The 20,475-nt window shown below is 34.1% G+C and overlaps 6 protein-coding genes and 1 non-coding gene across 10 annotated transcripts; 3 read left to right on the forward strand and 4 right to left on the reverse strand.

The window, feature by feature from the left end:
* The first annotated feature begins 17 nt into the window (after positions 1-17).
* LOC108459308 (uncharacterized) lies at positions 18-3,156 on the forward strand. 4 transcript variants are annotated; one of them, XM_053021988.1, is made up of 5 exons: positions 18-745; positions 1,249-1,347; positions 1,659-1,703; positions 2,278-2,415; positions 2,639-3,156. In XM_053021988.1, the coding sequence occupies exons 1-5, from the start codon at positions 269-271 to the stop codon at positions 2,969-2,971; spliced, it is 1,092 nt and encodes a 363-aa protein (XP_052877948.1). In that variant the 5' UTR covers positions 18-268; the 3' UTR covers positions 2,972-3,156. The 4 variants fall into 4 exon arrangements, with proteins under 4 accessions (XP_052877948.1, XP_052877949.1, XP_017614152.1 ...); XM_053021989.1 differs by having other exon boundaries at positions 2,323-2,415; XM_017758663.2 differs by having other exon boundaries at positions 20-649.
* A 145-nt stretch (positions 3,157-3,301) lies between these two features.
* Positions 3,302-3,373, forward strand: TRNAW-CCA (transfer RNA tryptophan (anticodon CCA)). Its single transcript has one exon. It is a non-coding gene; the product is annotated as a tRNA-Trp (tRNA).
* A 327-nt stretch (positions 3,374-3,700) lies between these two features.
* Positions 3,701-5,660, reverse strand: LOC108459313 (cyclin-U4-1-like). The gene is made up of 2 exons (XM_017758670.2): positions 5,086-5,660; positions 3,701-5,009 (listed from the first exon to the last, which is right to left on the reverse strand). Exons 1-2 carry the CDS (start codon positions 5,418-5,420, stop codon positions 4,733-4,735), a joined length of 612 nt encoding a protein of 203 aa, XP_017614159.1. The 5' UTR covers positions 5,421-5,660; the 3' UTR covers positions 3,701-4,732.
* Positions 3,874-4,487, forward strand: LOC108459314 (uncharacterized). Its single transcript, XM_017758671.2, has one exon. The coding sequence runs from the start codon at positions 3,874-3,876 to the stop codon at positions 4,393-4,395; it is 522 nt and encodes a 173-aa protein (XP_017614160.1). The 3' UTR covers positions 4,396-4,487.
* A 1,811-nt stretch (positions 5,661-7,471) lies between the features above and the next one.
* Positions 7,472-8,754, reverse strand: LOC108459315 (protein mago nashi homolog). Its single transcript, XM_017758672.2, has 3 exons — positions 8,467-8,754; positions 7,819-7,995; positions 7,472-7,733 (listed from the first exon to the last, which is right to left on the reverse strand). Exons 1-3 carry the CDS (start codon positions 8,683-8,685, stop codon positions 7,674-7,676), a joined length of 456 nt encoding a protein of 151 aa, XP_017614161.1. The 5' UTR covers positions 8,686-8,754; the 3' UTR covers positions 7,472-7,673.
* Positions 8,755-9,299: 545 nt separating this feature from the next.
* On the reverse strand, positions 9,300-12,540 carry LOC108459311 (protein HEADING DATE REPRESSOR 1). The gene is made up of 3 exons (XM_017758668.2): positions 12,032-12,540; positions 10,040-10,368; positions 9,300-9,722 (listed from the first exon to the last, which is right to left on the reverse strand). Exons 1-3 carry the CDS (start codon positions 12,147-12,149, stop codon positions 9,525-9,527), a joined length of 645 nt encoding a protein of 214 aa, XP_017614157.1. The 5' UTR covers positions 12,150-12,540; the 3' UTR covers positions 9,300-9,524.
* A 2,322-nt stretch (positions 12,541-14,862) lies between these two features.
* LOC108459312 (ras-related protein RABD2a) lies at positions 14,863-17,869 on the reverse strand. Its single transcript, XM_017758669.2, has 8 exons — positions 17,624-17,869; positions 16,717-16,789; positions 16,318-16,365; positions 16,174-16,221; positions 15,858-15,929; positions 15,588-15,743; positions 15,371-15,474; positions 14,863-15,181 (listed from the first exon to the last, which is right to left on the reverse strand). The coding sequence occupies exons 1-8, from the start codon at positions 17,635-17,637 to the stop codon at positions 15,085-15,087; spliced, it is 612 nt and encodes a 203-aa protein (XP_017614158.2). The 5' UTR covers positions 17,638-17,869; the 3' UTR covers positions 14,863-15,084.
* Positions 17,870-20,475: the final 2,606 nt, after the last annotated feature.

Here is a 20,475-nt window from a genome sequence, read left to right on the forward strand (position 1 = left end):
ATAATTAATAATTTAATAATCTAACCATTGAAATTTATATACATCATGCATGTTAAATTAAAAACATCCGAATTCTGAACTCATGTTTCGATTGTTGCATTGTACTTTGCTTAAAATTTCATGTCTTCGGCTTGAATAAGCGTTAAACGTGTCAAGCAATTCATCAAACTGCTGATCCATGATCGCTTCACCAAGACAATACCCTACGGAAACTTCCAATTAAATTGGTGAATCCATTTCTGGGTTTGTTAACTCCACCCCAAGTGAAATGGGTCGTAGGCAAACTGACTCAGACTTGCATCGTTTTACACTTTGGGTCCTTTTCTTGATAGCCGCAATCTCTTGTTGCATGGCCTACTATAGCTTCTCCGTCTCGTTGAAAGGAAATAGCGATACAATTTTCGTTGGTTCAAGTGAAAGTTGGAGGGGCAATGAAGAAGAACGAGAAGGAGATGGGTGTTGCAGGGGAGTTGAGCATTTAGAGCTCTGGGGTGATGCAATGAAATGGGGATCAGACTTCAAACTGAATTCTTCCGAAGAATGTTGTAGGGCTTGCAAGGAGATGTGTGAGGGTGACGATGGTCCTTGTTTGTGTGACTCTTGGGTGTTTTGTGGCAATAAACAAGATTGTGGGTCTCGATTTGGTGAGGTAAGCCAACATCTTTTTCTCTCCTCTTTAACCGCCATTTATTCAATTCTACGTTTCGTGGCAATAAACAAGATTGTGGGTCTCGATTTTGGTGAGGTAAGCCAACATCTCTTGCTCTCCTCTTTAACCCCCGTTTATTCAATTCTACGTTTTGTGGCAATAAACAAGATTGTGGGTCTCGATTTGGTGAGGTAAGCCAACATCTCTTGCTCTCCTCTTTAACCCCGATTTGTTTAATTCTACTTTTTTTGAATTTAGTAATTTGGGAATTTTCCATTTTTACAAGCAATGTTGGTTGGAAATTTCAAGCATATTCAATTCTCAATCTCGGTTGTATGAGACAGACAATCTGGAACTAGATAAATAATGTATGAACGTTTCACTTTTTAAGTATAGCGTTGTCACGAATTGCTTACGAAATGATTTCCTGATATTGTTGATTAAGAGTCTTTTAATTTTCTATCAAAAAGAGTCTTTTAATTTGATTTCTAAGGATATCGAATTTGGAATTAAAAGCTGAAGTTAATTTGTAGCTCGTTACATCCGTTTGGTTCTCCCGGATGAAATAAAGCTAAGATTTGTCCTGTTCTTGCATTCAGTGTTGGCTGAAAAAACAAAAGGATGCCTTGGATCCTGATTGGCGAGACTCGGGTGATAAAGTTATATGGACATCTGGTCTAGTCTTTGGTAAAGGAGAGGTATGCTATTTGCTGATAAAAATATCACTCTTGTTGAAGATCTGAGCTTTAGCGTAGTCGAACCACATTAAACTTTCTTGGCTATGGGAATTCACATCCCTTCAGAACTCTTAGCCATTGAAATAAGATGATACTTGAATTAATAGAAAATCTTGGCTAATATAATGGAATCTATTTCTTATACTATCATTTTGGCCTTAAGAAGCACACACATCGAAGTTGTTTTTCTTACTAATGTTATCCTCTTCATGATGGTAGAAAACAGGCCAGTCTAGTTCTCACTTCTGACATGCTTTGCCATCTTCTTGTAGGGTATTATTAAGTTGAAAACCGAGCATGGGATTGTTAATGTTAAAGTAAGTGCATAATTCTCACATAGTGTAACGTGCAGCATGTCTAGCTTACTTTCTCTGTTTTTCTTCTACATGTAAGCACCACTTGAAGAGTTGGTACCATCATGCAATACCGTTTTCTGTTTTTCTAGATATGGGGAAGGTTCCTCCCCTTGACCCCTACCCCAGTCATTCTGTTTCATCTCTAGTTCAGCTGACTTAGATGCCTAATTTTTTATTTTATGTTCATGAAGTTTCAAGTCCTTAAACCATATCTAATTTAATCCAGACTTGGGAGTTTCTGCAAAAAGTATGTGTTTGTGTGTCGGGTGAGGTTTGTCCAAATTAACCTAGCACTGCTGCCATTGTAGAGAGAAGATTTAGCGTCTACTTCTATACATGAACTGTGACATGCCTGTTAAAGATACAGATCAAATTAAAGATATTAGTCACTACCCTAAGGCATTTTTATTGCTCATTCCAAACCAAATGACGTGCCTGGTGTATTACTTTTATTTTTCTTCAACATTTTCGATTTAATTTTCTTCGGTATCCACAATCCATATTCTTTTCTTCGGTTGTGATCCATGGTTTTCAGCTTTTTCCTGATTGTGCTCCACATTCTGTTTACTATATTCTTGAGCTGTTGTCATTACAACATTGTGCTGGTTGCCAATTTTATCGTGCTGAAAGCCGAGGAAACTCTTGGGATCTTCAAGGAAATCACATTGAACATGTAAGGCTTTCCTCTAGATTTTTACTATATCATTTGCATGTCAATTTACTCAACAGTTATTTACTTTCTTTATAGCATCGCATCTGTAATTTACCGTATCTCTTTGTCACATCATCTTGTCATGCTTTTTGAACCATCCAATCCTTCAGAATACCCATGCACGAGTTAGTTTTCAGCATTTCAAGTTTGTAACTTAAAAGACTTGCTCACATGATTTATGTAGGCTCCCTATGGCCCCCCATATGCACTAATTCAAGGAACAGTTGATGCGTATGGAACTGTATTTAAGGATATTCCACAAGAGGCTTGCCCCACTATAAGGAGAGGATCGATTGCTTGGGTTGGCTCTGGCCCAGACTTCTTTATCAGTCTAGCAAACCACCATGAGTGGAAAAAAGCATATACGGTGTTTGGTCAAGTTCTACCTGAAGATATGGAAATAGTGGAGAAAATTTCGCAGCTTCCAACCATACCCGATATGTGGAGCAATGTTAAAGTAGCAGTGTTGGAAAGACCTGTTCCTTTACGATTCATAAGAATGAAGAAAAGTCCTTGAGATGGCTTCTCATGCTAAATGTGTTGATCGGATCAATGTGCAGCAGACGGTAGGGAAAGGATATCTTCTAGATTTCTGATGTATTAAATGATTCACCAGCTTAGTTACTTGGATCATCTGAGCTCCATGTTTGCTTTATTAGTTCGATATGCGAATGCATACAAATATATACCATTGTTTTTGTAGACGGTTTCGGTTACAAAATATAAAATCTCATAAATGTTGTAGTTGTAGCTAGGGTGTGAGAGTACGGTCTACTTTTTATTTTGCGATGTGTATGATTTTAGCGTTATTAGTATTATATAAAAAGCTTCTGAATTTAATCAGCAAGGATCCGTGGCGCAATGGTAGCGCGTCTGACTCCAGATCAGAAGGTTGCGTGTTCGATTCACGTCGGGTTCAACTTCCCGATTAGTTTTATAATTTCTTTTGTGTGATGGACGTTAGAAATTTGGCAAAATTGGCTTCAGATTTTATTTTCCCTTCTATTAAAAAAATAGATAAATTATTCCCTATGCATAACTCAATCAGCAAATTGACTCATGGCTTAGCACATGTACTTTATTCTTCTGACCTGATAAGTTTTTAATTGGAAAAATGGATGGAATTTAAAAAAAAAAAAAACCAAACTAATTTACTCGATTAATTTGATAGAGGCAAAATGCAAGATGATACTTTTGCCAACTTAAATCTGCAGATTAGATAGAAAGAATGGGTGTGAAACTGGTGAATTGAAAGAGGTTGTAATTTTCAAAGTTGTAACACCAAAATATCCTTGTACAGAGAATACGCCTAATTAACTGTATGGATACATTTCCATTTCCGTGTTCTCCTATCTAAGTCTATGTCCAGATCTCATCTTTTTATTTTTAACTCCTTGAATGAAACAAAAATAATCGGTAATGAAACTCAGAGAATACTGTTACTGCAATATCAGAAAAATGGGGAGCCCTTCTTCGAGCACAGGTAGGAGTTGGTTTAAATATTTCCAGTACGAAGAAGGGCGAGACTCTCCAAGCGACGCTCGCAACGTTCTTTTGGTAGTGGCTGGTCTGATAGCCGCCGCCACCTTCCAAGCAGGTGTCATCCCACCGGGCGGGGTTTGGCAAGACAGTGAATGTGGGCACGTCGCAGGCAGGGCCATTTACGCCTCTCAAAAGCATGCCTTTTATATTTTCTTGATCTCGAACACCCTCGCTCTTTCCTCCTCGATTCTAGTCATCATCTCTCTGACGTATAAGTTCCCATTTCATTTCGAGATCTTTACGGCTTCCATGATGGTCACCTACGCATCATCTATTTTCGCCGTTACGTCTCATGAGTCTGTGAGGTTTCGCTTCATCTTGACGGCCGCCGCTGGGCCATTTGTTATCCGAATTTCCATTCAGATGTTCAACAGGTGCAGACTCAAATTCTCCCAATAGCTGCTTAGCTAGCTTCATCATCATCATGTATATTGTAATCCAGGAAATAGGATTGGTATTTATCTACAACTTGATAAATAATTTTAAGTCAATGATATATGGGTTCTTGTTAGTTTTATCTTTTGTATGATATCATCTAAATTAATATATATTTCTAAACCCCAAATTAAAAGGAAATTAACCATAATCAACCAAAAGAAGAAAGAGAAAGACAGAGAGAAAAAGAACATGTGATGTTGGCTCAGTCTGCCACCCCAAGATGTTTAAACAAGTGAAGTCACTATCATACCTTTTGTATGCAACTACATTCAGAGCTAACATAATAAAAGTAAAGACCTTAAACAGCTAATTGTTGATTTTGATAGGTGGAATCTTCTTCATTGAAACATAAATGGTGGTTTAGTGATCTTCCAAGGCTTAAAGAGGATTCCACCATACTTGGAGGACATTGCTGCAACATGGTCTCTCTTTTCAGGTAGGAGTAGTATGTATTAAAGGTATTGGGGGTTACATTTAACTGGAAACCCAATCCAAACAGAAAATCCACTTCTAGGAAGTTCATTTCTGTTGTGCTGATTCCTCCTACTTTCGCATAGTAAGCATTGTTGTAATACCTGAAGAGTTTTCACATGCTGAAGAAAATAAAATCCAAGAATCATGTATAGTTTACTAAAGAGTTTAAGAACTTACATGTCATCCATGAACTTTGCAGCGACCATCACACTTGTGATAAGCAGGCGATGAACGTTGAATGAATTGATGGGCAATGAAGGTTGCCTTTGAGCAAACCGATCAAGATAAACATATGCAACAATAAAACAACAAGGGCTACAATTTGCATACTTGTAAATTCGGTCTAAGTAGTTTTGAATTGAGATAGTTGGTCGACTCAGACCGTGAAACACTGAAACTTTCTGAGCCTTAAACCGACGGTTTACATCGTTAGATTCAGCCACTTTTTGAAAAAGAGAAGACAGAAATGTTATGAGATTTGGCATCACATTTGGGTTCTCTAACTCTGCCATAGCTGAAAAGGTTTTTGGACCAAAAGTATGGCTTTGTTTTGTGTTATAGACAGGTAAGGATGGTATTTCAATCAAGGAATTGCATTATTACTTGTGGCCGCATTTGGTGGGGTTTATAAGGTCTTTGTCTTTACACAAAAAAGAGTGTGGGATTTTGAGTTTGGGTTATGATTATTAAAATTTCAGACTTAACTTGCAAGAGCCAAAGAAGGAACAAACTTAAAAGGTGGGCTCATTTGTGGATTGAAGTCATTTTCCTGAGGTTTCCAGTTATTAAAACTTGTGGCTGCCTAATGTTATTCTGCTGATGATGGCATCCCAAAATCCATCATGTGATTACATGTGGGAAAATGTTCGATTGTAATTTGTGGGTCCTACTCTTTGATGATATTTTCCATGTGTTGTAAAAATCTAAACTACAAAAGTGAATTTCTTGGGTGGGTAACACAACTAACAGTAACATGTATTTGCTTTTGTTGTTAGTCATAGCCAGTAGTAACATTCTGCTCTGTTTTCCCTAAAACAACATATCACTATAACTATACTTTTCAAGGTGATGGGCTGCATTGATTCAAAGGTTGTTTTTTTCCTTGGAGTGGAATAAGAGGAAAGTTCGTCTGGTTAGGATTAAATTCAAAAGAGGTGACTGGCTGTTTCAGCTACCGTCCCAACCCATGAGCTGTCCATGTGTAAGTATGCTGCATTTGCAACTTGCAAGACACACGTAATGTTGGTGCCATGAATAATAGACTCTTTTATAACTTCGTATATTTACTAAAGATTAAAAAAAAAAAAAACAAAACATGGTTCAAACCATTCATCCATCTCCCTCTAGAAGTTAGGTCACCACCCCTGCAATTTACCTACTCAGATGCTCCACATAAGGCCAACCTGCATGTTATCGACCTTAATGCATGGTAGTGGGCATCATGTAGCCAATGAATATTATGACCGTTTCTTGAGACTTTTGTAAGCTTTTAATTAATAAGGCATTGACAAGCCAAAGATTTTAGATATCTGCAATGAAAATGTAAATCGTACTGAAAGTTGAATACGCTTGAAGCTATTGAGGCCAGCTGCATGAATTTGTTGGGACAATCACTACTATTATCACCAATGGGGCTGCATTTGTATCTAGTATTTTAGGTATTGTTTATTAAAATTAGAAATTAGTAATGCTGGGAGCCCGATTGAGCGAAAAAAAGGAAAATATGGAACTGGGAGTCCATCATTAAGATAAGGAAATTAATCATGGTCCTCAATAATTTATCTTTGTCAAAATGTGGTTACAATCATAAACCCTAAAACCATCAAAGTAATGCCTCATGCCTGGAATGGTTCTCTTTACCTCCTCCTTGTGTCTCACAGTCTTCACACAGAAAAAGAATACCCTAAACCCACGGTGTCAAGAGAATACCCGCTTTTTCTCCAATCCTATCTTCTGTTTTGCACTCTCTCTCTTTCTTTCAACTATTAGCGTTAACTCTGAAATTTTATTAATAGCTCAAATTTCAATTCCAAATTATGTAAAACAAAAAAAATTAACCTGCTGTTTTTTTTTTATTTAAGGGCAAAATATTTAGAGTGTTTTTGGGGAGACTTATGCTTCTCCTCCTCCTCCTTACCACCACCGTCGCCATCATGTCCCATACTCGTAAACTATTAGAGTTTGACCTAAAAAAAGCTATCAACAAACCAAATTTGCACTTCATAATATTCGGAACACTTCAATATATTTTTGTATTATAAAATAAAAAATGTACCTTTATTATATGTAAAGAGCTTAAATATGAACGGAGTTTAATTAAATGTTGAGCTTAGAGTCAAATGAGACTGCCTTGAGAGTTGAACTTGCCGCTTTGGGTTCAACTCCCTTTTGTATAAATCCAATGAAAAAGATGCCAAAGTCTCCATTTTCATTTGAGATGTAAAACAATATTCACGATAAAGAAAACAATCAAGGAACATATGTACCTAAATTAAATTGCCAAAGCTGAAAGAACTTCTAATTTGGAACACTAAAAAGAAAACAAGTGCACAATCATAAAAGCTTTCACAACAGAAACAGAGTGACATTATGTAATTCCAAAAAATTACTCACACAACCAAACCATACACAGACTTAGCTCATCAATTCAAGAGAACAAAAGGAAATGGAAAACAAAGCTTTATATCAAACGCAGAAACGCCAATTGTGACAGACACACCACTCTCCCCTCTATAGTGGAGGATTTCAATATCATCATTCATTCTTCAAATAGGCTTGATCTTGAAGTGGAGTGAGATAAGAGAGAATACAAAGCACTTCAAATCCTGCCCCACATAAAATGGCAATCAATATGAGACCTGAACCATATAATGGTTAAAAGAAGAGGAGAATGTATATTGACTTACTGACCTGAACCAGATAATAAAATATGCGAAGACCTTCAGGATCCTTACTGCTCTGAACATCAACAAGGGACCCAATCTTTGAAGTTGTGAAAGAGATGTGCTCATTCCCCATCACTATCTCAAGCTCTTGCCGCCCAACACGGTCTGGTTCTGGCCAATTGTTATCATCTTCCTTCATTATCTACACAACCATCATAAATAAAACTCTACATCAACTCCGAATTACCATAATCAATTATCAACTAAAAACTACATCTTTTAACTTATCAACCAAGAAGATAACGTGGTCACTGTTTCGCTTGGCTAGATTAGAATCCAGTTGGAAAAAAAAAAGAAGCTATTTGAAAAGCTAAAGAAAAAAAATCATAAAGTGAAATCAACGACATAACAAAATGGATTCCCCAAAAAAAAAAAAAAGAAACCCTAAAATTCCGTTTGGTAGGAAGGAAAGAAAGGGAAAATTAGTAATTTAATGATTGAGATACATAACACCGTGTGCTACTTCTTGCTTAACGATGTAGAGTAAAAACGTTTCCCTCTTTTCCATTCTCTTTCCTTATTAGCATTCGAAGCGTAAATAACAGTTTCAATTCCAGAAGAAGAAAAAATTGCAAAAATGATGGCATAGGAAAGTGGTGAAAAGGAAAGGAACCTCGCTCTCGGCGATGATGCGGCGGCATTCCTTAAGAACGGCAGGAGTGAGGAAGACCTCTTTGCGGATCATAGTGTCGTTTTTGTAGTTGGAGTTGTTAGCGTACCGGAGCTTCCCATCTGGCCTGAACTCGAACTCCAGAAACTCGTGCCCGAATTTCCCTTTGTGGCCCACGTAGTAGCGGAGGTAAAACTCCCCGCTGTCCTCCTCGGCCGCCATTGCTTAAGCTTTCCCTCTGTTATTCTCTCTCGATGAAACACAATTTCTACTGAAGTGCAGGGAATATTATTTGGGTAAAATTGCCAACTCATCTGGCCCAACCCAAAAATACAATTCCTGGGCCTTCCATGCTTGTTTTGGTCTACACTTATCATGCGTTATAGTTTTCACCGTTTAATCTTCAGAAAATAACAAGAATTAAATTATCATTATTCTAGACAGTACAAAATCATCTAAATTTTCATGTAGAATCCAAAGAATTGCGTCTGATCACTGTGGAAAAACATAAATACTCAATTTCCCAATCAAAAGCAATTAGTCTTTTGATGCTGGTTGCACAGCCCTTCATAAGAAAAAGTTAAATTTGTTTTTCCTTTTCTTGTTTTGCCTCTGGGGTTATGGTCCAATTCCCATTCCCATTCCTTTTTCTCTGCAGGCTTATAAATTTGTTTCACAAGCTTATCCAGAGTTGAGAAAGAACGCGATTATTTAACCAACAATCATGCAGTGGCAGTGTACAAATCCAAACAGATAAACAATTTATTTAGTATAATTTGGCATACACGTAACACGCCAAAACAAACTTAAATCATATCTACCTAAGTAGCCGACTATTTTACAGCTTTGACATTTTCTTTTTCATACATAATACAATACATTGCAATAATATTCATCATGTCTTCTGCAACAAACGAGACGCGACTAACTGTGGGTGGGTGGGTGCAAATTTAAATCGTGGGGAGGGTAGATTGCATGCCATATATATCCTGCATGCTCTTCTTTACTAATTTTCCAACAACTAACTCTACAAAGAAAAGAACAATTAAATGAAAAAGTTTTCAAGGTTCATGATCATCTGGACCTTCCTCACCTTCCTGCAACATATTCATCAGCATGGATACCTGTTCTTGAAGCATTGCGTTTTCTCTCTCCACCTCTGATCTTTTACTTTTCTCTTGTAAAAGCTGAAGTTGCAGATGTTCTAAGCACCTCGCATCTTCTTCCAACTGCTCATTCAACCCATCAATTTCCCTGTCCTGCATATTTTAACCATTTCAAGTTATTACCTTCCATCGTCTCTACTCATTATCCTATACAACTTTCTCACCATATCAGCTGCATACGCTCTTTTTTTCTTTTTTTTCTTTTTCAAGTTCTCGTATCTAGTACTTATTTAGACATGGACTCTACAAATCAAGATGTCATATGGACTCTTCATTTTTCTTAAAATACCCTTATCTTACAAATATTCAGATCCGTGTTAGACATATCCATATCTGACTTTTATTGGAGTTAATGTAATATAAGATAGATGCTAGTGTTTTGAGAGGAGCTTAAGTATATGACATGAGACCTTTCTATTCATTTCCTGGACTGCAATCCTTCGCATGCTCTCAACAACGTCAACATTTACCAGCTTCCTCTTCTTTCCGATCAGCCAGCCCTTTGGATAGCTCGCAGCATCGAAGTCTGGTGGGGGAAGCAAAGACTCTGCTGACGGTCGCCGGCCATTGATGTTTTTAATAGGTTCCAGTGGCTCAAAGAGAGCCTTCCGACGCTCGGAAAGTTCAGAGGAGGTAGCGGAATCTGGTGTATTGTCTTGATCAAGAATTTGTTCTTCCTGTTTGGTGGGTGTCACATTAGCAGTCTCTTCTGTTACCTTGTCTAAATTCCTCCCGCTAGCTGTCGGAGAGAAGTTAAAACATTCTAATTCCAACTAATTTTAGATGCATTTCTAAACCAAACATGAAGCCTTTAAACCTCATTTTTAGTTAAGTTCCAAGCTTCTTTAAGCTTACTCGATCTTCTAAAACAGGAATTCACTGAACTTAATTGTGAAGATAGAAATAATTTATGAAGCTAAAAACTGCTTGTTTAACAGTCATACTTGTGTGTTTTTTCTTGAAATACATGAAAACCATCAAAAGGTACTTGAACGTAACATAAATCTAATCTCCACACTTGGCTAAGACTTATTTGAAACAGTTTCTAAATGACACACCCTTCTTCTTCTGCATCTTCTTCTAAATTCGAGGTTTTTATCCACCAAATATACATTAAAAAGAAAAGGTTTATCATGTTAAGCAAATCATATGAACTTGATTGCTACCATAGCTAATTTGAAATTTAATTTACCATGGTATAGGTTTATTGGGAATAAATAGCTCATATTTTCAGAACAAGGAACATATGCTTGAAGTCATAATTAGAAGCTTATATAGATTTGAATAGGAAGTCTCCATTCGTATGACGTCAAACCTCTTCCAAGGCCTTTTATTAATTTAAAAAACAGATATTTAGATTTATCCTTTCCACTTTTTCTTTTATAAAAATTTGTCTGTCCAAACCGGACCTGACCAAAAAATACAACTAAAAAATTATGCCTAGACAAGATCCCACGTGTAAAAACACAATCTAGGTCAGCATAGGTTAACCCAAATTTGTAAATAAAATAGTTAATTCCTCGAAAGAAGAGATATATATATTTTTATCACATGATGTCAATCAAGATTTAAAAATAAATGAAAGTCTTTCATCATGTAAATCATAAAATTGATCCTTTATAATTTATACAACCAGACCGGACCGGACCGAATTTAAAAAAGAAATACATGCCCAAAACCCAACCCATTTTTAAACTAGTTAAGAGCTTGATTTTAACGTGCTTGATTGTCACATGATATACAGAATTAGAGAAAACAAATTTCTGTTTTCCAACCTATTCAAAGAAATATAAATAAATGAATATATTAGAGAATGAGATTCAAATCAGTTAGGTGGAAATGGTGGGCACAAGAGAGTTATAAGTGGTGGTTGTTCTAATTTTTTTTCTTTTTAACAGTTTTTTCAAGTAAACGTAAACCAACTGCAATATTAAACATACAAAAAAAAAAAAGCAGCATTGAAGCCAAAGCATCAACAAAAAATTAGGGAAAACGTGTTGGAAATTAAAAGATAATCAAATCAGGATAATAGACAAGAAAATGAAATATATAGATGATGAATTGATCATTATGCTAAGGCACGCAAAACCCGGCAAATTAACGTAGCAGCAAAGTAACCACTACATGGCACCAATCAAACAAAACACTCTGAATTTCTAATGTCATCAATTTTATATTTTCTTTTTCTTTTGGTTGTTTAAAACAAGGAGTTTGTCAAATGAATTTAGTTCAATTGAAGATGAAAATAAATCACGGAAGAAAAGTCAAAACATGGAAAATAGAAGGAAAAAAAAAAGACAGAAGGAAAGTGAATTAAACATGTTCATAGCTCTCTCTTTTCTTTTTTTTCCTAAAATGAAATTAACAAAGAAAAAGGGGAAGAAAAGTGAAAAAGGAAGTACCAGATCTTTTCCTGGAATTCCAGAAAATCCTAGTTGTAGAGACTGGTGAAAACCCTTCCAAAGCTGCTGCTGGAACTGAATCAACCTCCATCTTCTTCCTCTTCTCTTCTTTCTCCATTAATAAAATCTAACTAAAGAGAGAGAGATGCCCCAATTCTTTCTTCTCAAACAGTGAATATACAGAAAAGTCCAAAAATAGGAAAAGAGCAAACAAAATGATATCTGTGTTTTTTTTTTTTTTTTTGCTCAACAAATTTGAGTTTTGCTTTTGTTGTTGAATTTGGATTTTATTATTAAACTAGAATACAAGGAAGAAAGAGGATAATAAATTGAAATGTAAACGCAGCGATTGAAACGAAGAGACGAAAGAGAGTACATGACTACAAAATGAATGGATCAGAGACACGCATACTTAAAACACCATTTCATTTGGTTTTATCGCCCCAAGAAAAAGAAATCATTCGGTTTTCATGACCATTCTCTTTCTATCACCCAATAGGCCTTTCTTTACTTTAGATCATAGATATTGGACTTCGATCAAGGGCCCAATCATATCTTTTTCGGTAGCTCCAGTGAAGCTCAATACATAAGTTCCGCCTCTCTCATCAATTCAGACTGCTTTACAATACATAACAAGTAATTATAATAATAAAATAAAAATTATACAATATCTAAATAATAATAAAAAATAATAGTAATATAATATTGAAGTGACAATATAATAGTTAAAAAACAGTAGTATGTTTTTTTTTTGTAAATTTGAGCTAAATTTGAATAAAAAAAATTTTACCAAGACATGTTTTTTAAATGAATCTTATTTTTTATCTAAATTTATTTTTAAACTTATATTTTATTTAAATCTTCTAATTTTTGGAATAAATGTTCGAACCGGACTTACTCAACTGTGTAGCCACGGACTTCCATGTTTTCTCTAATAATTCATATATTCCTTTTCATAGGAATAAGTCATTGTTAAGCATAGGAAGCAATTTTTATAATTCAAATCCAATTTGTAGGATAAATACCCGTGATTAATAAATTAAATATTGGAATTCCACAAATGTTGAAATTAAGAACATAGTTTTTTAGGGTTAGAAAATGGGATAATCCTTTAAAAACAATCTATAATTATTTTTTACATTTTAATATCAATTTAAAAATATTATTTATTTATTTTTATTATATTTTGGTACCAATAAAAATTTAAAACATTTAACATCTATTTTCCTAGAAAATTTTCTATCGCATCTATTTTCATAAATATTTTACCTGTTTCATATATTCTGTAAAGAAAACCAAAAAAATTACTTACAAAATTGATAAAATACAACTTATTATTATAATAAATATTTTACCTGTTTTATTTATTCTATAACGAAAACCAAAAATACTTGCAAAATTGATCAAATACAACTCGTTATAATCCAATTTTGTCTGGCCTAAGTAATTATAAATTAATAATGCAAGTTCTAATTTTGACTCCCAAATGATAATGAATTGAGTTTTAACCCATTTCAATTTGTCACGTTTAATTTCAAAATAAATGAAATCATTTATAGCTATAATATTTTAATTTGGGTACATTTTTTTTTCTTTTTATTTTTTTATTTGGAAGTTTCAAGATTAAATTCAAAACTCAATTCCTAAATTAATATTCAAGCTTAGTTGATACTCTACATTGGCACCTACTGATACTCCAAACTCCTATCGCCTACCTATATCCTGTCATTACCTTACACCAATATCTGAGTTCCCCGTCCCTACGGACTAAATTCGGATAAAGATTTTTATACATCAGATTAGATTAATCTATCTTAAATTCAATTTAAATAATAAAAAATATTTTTAAAATTTAAATTTAATAATAAAAATATATAAAACATTAATTAAAAATATAATTTTTAGTATTTTATTATTTTTTAAAATGATAAATTGGACTTTTGAATAACCGATCTAAACATAAGTTTGGACTTAAATATTTTTTAAAATCAGATCTCAGCCTAACGCAACACTATACTTAAATCACACTCATCCAAAAGCTCTCACCACATAAAGCTTCTTTGCACGTAATCCTCTCGGATCATCCTCAATAACCGCCTAAACCCGAGACTCGATCTTAACCCTCACACAACCCACCATCCATACCAGCATTTTCGGCTCCCTCAACTCCCTAAAACCGAGCATCAATGACCACCAGAACCCATTAGCTTCAAATATTAAGCGAACAATACAAGCCACACAACAGCATTAAAAAAAATTCCCGATCACCAAAATAAAGTCTTTGATACTGCAGCAAGAAAAGGCCAACACAAATCAGTCAGCAAATAGGAAATCCAAAAGAATAAATAAATAAAGAGAGTAGATTTATCTCCATTTGTGTTAGATTCAAAGCTCCCGACAATCTAGAATATGATTATTTCCAATTTTTATAAAAACTTAAAATTTGATTAAATTTCGATTACTTATCTAATTTTTATCATATTAAAAACTTTAATCACAGAGTAATAGTTGATTAGTTGTTAGTAAAAACAAAAAGTTACCTTGGTTTATTTTTCGCTCTTTTTCGAAAGCAATAATCATACCAAAATAGATAATTAATTCTTATTGGTTTGTTTTTCCTCTTCTTTTTTTTATCCGGAAGCAAATAAAAGAGTTGGGATTAGTTGCTTGGGCTTGAATGTCCCTCTGCTGCATCGCCTATGGGGTTATGGTTCAGTTCCCGTTTCTTTCTCTGCAGGCTTTTAAATTTGTTTTCAGGCACAAGTTTATCCCTCCATGTATGAGGTATAGCCAATAGAGTGTAATTGAATAACACAGTAACAAATCCATACTTTGAGAAAGAACACCTATTATTTAACCAACAATCATACAGTGCACAAGCCTTTCACATTAACAAGTATGCAGAAATGAATTAGATCCTCTAATGAGGTTGGTCCGAAGAAATAATAAGTTCATTAAACCTATGGAGTTAAGAAACACGTAATCTTACATGCCACGAAAGGCAGCATACTGCATAAGAAAAATAGCTTCCTAATACATCATTAACCTTTACATTAGGAAGAGCAGCAGCCACTCTGCTTTGCAACAGGCTGACCTCGGATCTGTACTGTTGGAGGCTTTGCATTGTTTGCCGTTGGTTGGCTTGCCATTCTGCATTAAGAGGCCATGTTAAAGAGTGCGCTAAACACACAAAAGTAACAGAAACAATAAGAGGCCAGTCAACTGTACGTACTTCTACAACTGCAATAACTTTTTGGTTATCACCAGAGACTATTTTAGCATTATTTTCTTAGTATGTGCTATGAATAAAACTAGTTAAAAGAAACAGGATATGCGTACCTATCCTTGACGGAGGCAGCCATGGCCATGAAAGCTTGTTCAACATTTGTGGCATCTTTTGCACTGGTTTCCAAAAAAGGTATGCCAATTTCATCTGCAAATGCCTGAAAGAAGAAAGCAGCAATATCATGGGGCAAAGAGTGCAGTAAAGCACCAACAATTACAATTTACAATTCGATAATCACACAACTCTTCCTAGAAATAAACTGGAAAATACCTTGGCTGTTTCGTATGACACAACTTTATTAGCTGTAAGATCACACTTGTTTCCAACCAGTAGTTTGTTAACGTTATCACTAGCATAGCGATCAATTTCACTCAGCCACTGCTTGACATTGTTGAAGCTTTCTTGGTCTGTCACATCATAAACGATCTAACAGAGGATCCAGCAGTAGAAGGGAAAGAAAAAGATCAAAAAAAAAAAAAAAAACTTCATAAGTAGCACAAATGAGGACCGGGAAAATTATCTAGAAGGGAGATCACCCACTATTATGCCATGGGCACCACGGTAGTAGCTACTAGTGATTGTCCTAAAGCGTTCTTGTCCGGCAGTATCCCACTGCACATTGAACCATAAGCAAACTAATAAGTTATCATCATGAAGCCAAAATTATGAGTCAAGATTTAAGAATAACTTCTTAAGACTTAATTATAAAATGAAAATATACAGAAAGGGAAAAAGTAGCAGCCAAAGAAGAAAATGAGCAGACAACTCATTCTCTAATTAGGCGCATTACTTGGAACAACCTAGGTCAGAAAATTTTCAAAGAAACAAATCAAAGATAAAGCATGTAAAAACATACAATTTGAAGTTTAATGGTTTTCCCATCCTGCTCCACAGTACGTATTTTCTACCAAAAAAGAAAATGAAATCAGAAGAGGTTAGAATAATTGCTATAAGTTTTGGCAGTTAGAGGTCAAGTTAGCACCAAGGACTGTTCACTTACAAAATCAACCCCAATGGTGCTTATGTAGCTTTCTACATATGAATCATCCTGCATAAAAGAAATTACAAAATCTCAGGTTCATGATTTTGTCCTGTATAACCATCTGGAAATATCCAAAATTCCACATGTTTGATATCTTGATATACAACTAAATATAGTGACAAGATTCAGAGGCCACCACTGCCTATGTCGAAAATCGTGAAGTGCACATTTCACTCTCTCAAGACACATGTTATATGCAGTTAAACTTTTTAATGAATCATTATTACAATCTAACATCATACATGGATATAAGCATTCAGGGCAATCATATAAGAACCTAAGAATGTAGACGAGGAAAATAGATCTCTATAATTTAGACATTTGCTTTCAAATGACAACGTAAGTCAAGAAACTTACAGCAAATCTCAAAAGAAGACAAGATTTTCCAACACCAGAATCTCCAATAAGCAGAAGCTTGAACAGGTAGTCACTGCAAAAGATTGCAACCAGATAATATCAATATCTGTTCCAATGATGCATAAAAATAACATCTACAACTATAACATGTGTAACATTAAATTTTATTTTCGCCAAAAGAGGCCTAATCCCCAAACCCAGTCTCTCATAAACCAAACCTGAAGTTTAACTTGTCAGCGTTAAAATCCCAATTAACCAAATTAAGTGCCCAAAGATTAACCTTAGAATGCCAAGTAATTATCGGTCGACTCCTAATTTTACTGGTGTATCAAGAAAGAGCAATTCAAAATGAATTTTGATTTCAAACAAATTAGAGCAAGTCACCATCATTCACTCATATATACATACATAATGAGCACATTTTTTAAGACAAATTTGCTTCTTCAATACACATAATCGATTTAGCAACATGTTAACAAAATATAACAAATTATTTGCAAAAGAATAATATACCACGATTTATTATAGCATCTTACAAAATTAGAAGCCTATGTCCCTCCTGAATCCATTAATTGACCACATAACACATTAACAATAAAAAGACCTAAAAGCTCGCGCTTTAAAAAAAATTATTTTAAATTCCACAAAGAAATCCAAGTAGCAAATAAGACAATAATAACAGAAAAAAACAGAAGAGAACATCTGAATTTCATCAACAGATCTGAAACAAGAATATAATAATTAAAGGGTTAACTTCTAATCAACAAATGAAATCATGTAAATTCTGAACATCATCAAACCGACAACAAGAAAATAAATCACCAGATTAGGAAAAAGAAAGGCTAAATCATAATAACACAACATGTAAAAAAAATTACTATTTAACACGAATAAAGAGAAAACTTACTATTCGGGATTCATTGTAGCATAAAGATTAAAAGAAAAAAAAAAGTATCGATGCGATCGCCGGAATCTAAATGAAAGTTCCGGCGACAGATCAGCAAGATCTCGCGCCGATTGGCAAAAAGCAATCAACGGAGGTAAGATGGAGAGAAAGGAAATGAAAAGGCAGAGATTGAAAAGACGGGACAAAAGAGAGTACGAAAGGAATGGAACAGAGAGACGCTTAAACTATAAACACCAATTCATTTGGTTTTAATTCTGTCAAGCCGAAAATGGGCTTTTTATTTTGGATTGTAGATATAGGAGACTTCGGTCTAGGGCCCAATTATATTTTTTCTGGATTGTTCGACTGAAGCTCAATACATCATTTCGGCCTCTCTCGTTTACTGCTTTGGGTTGTGAGTTTTAATAATTTCGATTAATCGACTAATTTGATTAATTATTTAATTTCAAATTAAATTAATTAATAATTAAAATTTTTAATCTCAATCAAATTAATTTCGAAATTTCGATAATTAATTAATTAATTTAATTCGATGGATTAATTTAATTAAAATCGAAAAATACACATCCTGCTAACCATTTGAGCATTTACCTTTCATAGCATAGCACTGACACCACAATATTCAACTTTTACTTTCAAGCCCCCCTAGGCCCTATGTATTATTCGGTTTGGACTGCTTTACATATTTAATTTAAGAAAACAAAAACAAAATCAAATTAAATTAAATACTTAGTGAAATTGTTTTTATTTTCGATTTTCTTTTGCTGAAACTGAACTTTTATTATCTATGTAACAATTCATGTGTATGTCACGTAGTAAAGTTAACAAATATTAATTTTTGAGTGATTAGACAAAAAATAAAAAATCAATAGTTAAAAAAGGCTAAAAATTAAATGAACAAGTAAAATGGCTTTTTTTTTATAAAATAGTTCCTTCTCAACCTATAAATAAGAAAATAATGTATTTCAACTTACTCTAACCAATATCTTTTATATTAACAACAATACTCATATAAATTAGAAATTAAAAAAATCATGAACAACCAAATATTGAGTTAAGAAATTGGAGTGGAGTGAGTGTTAGAATCATGACTTGCATAGGATAGTTATTTTGTTTTTTATCAATCTATTGGTAAAAGTAAATAAATAAATAAATATTACAGTTACAGGTTAGGAATCCAAGATTGAAGGAAATAATAATATGTAATATATAGGGTACCATGTAAGAAAAATAACTATTTACAATTTGCAGGTTCTAGAATTGAATAATGTGTGTATGTCTGTAATGTCCAGTGAAGATCCTATTTTGCAGCCGGTGAGGTGAGGTGTTGGGGATGGCTAACTGTCTGAACTGAAAAACTCTGGATTCTATAATATCACCCTCTTTCATTCGTAACATTTTATTAATGAAATAAAATTTTAAAAAAGAAAACTTGTCCATCACCAAAACTCGTGTTGTGCTGGCTGGCATTGGGAGAATCCAAATAACTGTCATAAAAATAAACAAAATAAACTACACTCTAATCTTATTTTAGCCATTCTAATTTTTTTACAATTTAATATTATTAAAAATTCTATTAATTCATTAATCGTGTGTCACATTAGTTAATTAAATGATAAAATATAATAAATTTACTTTTAATTAAAAATTAGAAAACCCTTTTGTAATTAATCCAAAATATTTATTTTTTCTTTCTCTTCTCTCAACCGGAACCTCACTCCCTATTTAAAAGCTACCTACTCAATTTCCTCATAATGGTAGAGACCAGTTCAAGCATGCCTTTGGAAACAACACTTGTCTTACTGGGGAAGTCCTCCATGGTTTTTTTTCTTCTCCGTCTCATCCGTTACTTGCGGCATACTGTACTGGCAGCGAGGAAGCAAAATGTCCGTAACGCCGAAAACTACGAGCTCCAAAATGGAAAATCTTCGAAAGACTGGTCTAATATACCTTTTTTTTTTTTTTTTTACAGAAACAACCAACAAGACATGTTCAATGCACTTGGTGTGATGTATTCAGCCCTATTCTTCTAAGAAAGCAGAAAATAAAATAAGCGAAAAGAAATGCCAATACAACGAGGAAGATGATGAGAACAATAGCAACTGAACCTAGAGACGTGGGGGTTAAATATTATATCCAGACCCACCAACTCGGCATTTCGCCAAAATGCAGCAAGGATTGGCATTTCAAGGAGGAATCACATTCACTAGTATTTGTATTTAGTGTAGAAGTTGTCAAAGCTTAAGTACCGATCTCGGCATTAAAAGCCGGAGAACAAATTCAAGACGAAGTAAATGAAGCCATAGCCCATAATGAAAGCTACTAGAGTTTTGGGTGTAAAATGACCACAGCTGATCAGTAGAAACCCAACATTCAATTGGTTAATGTTACTAATCTATTCGTAATTTAATAAAATTTTTAACAATAATAATTAGTTCAAATAATCATCTTAATTAGAGTGATTAAATTAAAAAAGAAAATTAAATTGATTAAAACAAAAACAAATCTTATTTTAGAGTGAGTGAAATTGATTGTAGTAAAAAAAAAAAAAAAAACAGAAACAATGGCAAAGCCGAAAATGATGTCCAGCCGCTCAGCCCCTCGAACAATACCCCAATCCATGACCATCATGTTTATTATAACCATTTTAGATGTTGCTCCAACCCTAGGAAACCAAACCAAGCTAAAATTAACAACCACCATAAAGTTCTTAAACTAAAACAGTAAACAAAACGTAAACTATACAATTAAAAGGTAGGTTGTGGAGTTTTTTTTATCAAAATAAAATTTTAAAAAAAAACTCACTTATCTCCAAAGAAATTTTTTAAGGAATAAAATAAAAGCAAAGTTTG

The sequence above is a fragment of the Gossypium arboreum genome, chromosome 11 (assembly GCF_025698485.1).
Source record: "Gossypium arboreum isolate Shixiya-1 chromosome 11, ASM2569848v2, whole genome shotgun sequence".
NCBI classification, from domain to species: Eukaryota; Viridiplantae; Streptophyta; class Magnoliopsida; order Malvales; family Malvaceae; genus Gossypium; species Gossypium arboreum.

Excerpts from the sequence above, each read along its gene's own strand:
- LOC108459308 (XM_053021988.1), top strand. The coding sequence starts at position 269 with ATGGGTCGTAGGCAAACTGACTCAGACTTGCATCGTTTTACACTTTGG. Across the intron at positions 746-1,248 it reads TGGGTCTCGATTTTGGTGAG|TGTTGGCTGAAAAAACAAAA; the intron begins GTAAGCCAACAT and ends TCTTGCATTCAG. Across the intron at positions 1,704-2,277 it reads ATGGGATTGTTAATGTTAAA|CTTTTTCCTGATTGTGCTCC; the intron begins GTAAGTGCATAA and ends CATGGTTTTCAG.
- LOC108459313 (XM_017758670.2), bottom strand. The coding sequence starts at position 5,420 with ATGGCAGAGTTAGAGAACCCAAATGTGATGCCAAATCTCATAACATTT. Across the intron at positions 5,010-5,085 it reads GCAAAGTTCATGGATGACAT|GTATTACAACAATGCTTACT; the intron begins GTAAGTTCTTAA and ends AAAACTCTTCAG.
- LOC108459315 (XM_017758672.2), bottom strand. The coding sequence starts at position 8,685 with ATGGCGGCCGAGGAGGACAGCGGGGAGTTTTACCTCCGCTACTACGTG. Across the intron at positions 7,996-8,466 it reads GCATCATCGCCGAGAGCGAG|ATAATGAAGGAAGATGATAA; the intron begins GTTCCTTTCCTT and ends ATGGTTGTGTAG. Across the intron at positions 7,734-7,818 it reads TATTTTATTATCTGGTTCAG|GATTTGAAGTGCTTTGTATT; the intron begins GTCAGTAAGTCA and ends TATGTGGGGCAG.
- LOC108459314 (XM_017758671.2), top strand. The coding sequence starts at position 3,874 with ATGAAACTCAGAGAATACTGTTACTGCAATATCAGAAAAATGGGGAGC.
- LOC108459311 (XM_017758668.2), bottom strand. The coding sequence starts at position 12,149 with ATGGAGAAAGAAGAGAAGAGGAAGAAGATGGAGGTTGATTCAGTTCCA. Across the intron at positions 10,369-12,031 it reads GAATTCCAGGAAAAGATCTG|CTAGCGGGAGGAATTTAGAC; the intron begins GTACTTCCTTTT and ends TCTCTCCGACAG. Across the intron at positions 9,723-10,039 it reads TCCAGGAAATGAATAGAAAG|GACAGGGAAATTGATGGGTT; the intron begins GTCTCATGTCAT and ends TAAAATATGCAG.
- LOC108459312 (XM_017758669.2), bottom strand. Across the intron at positions 16,222-16,317 it reads GCACCATTGGGGTTGATTTT|AAAATACGTACTGTGGAGCA; the intron begins GTAAGTGAACAG and ends CTTTTTTGGTAG. Across the intron at positions 15,475-15,587 it reads TGTCATACGAAACAGCCAAG|GCATTTGCAGATGAAATTGG; the intron begins GTATTTTCCAGT and ends TTCTTCTTTCAG.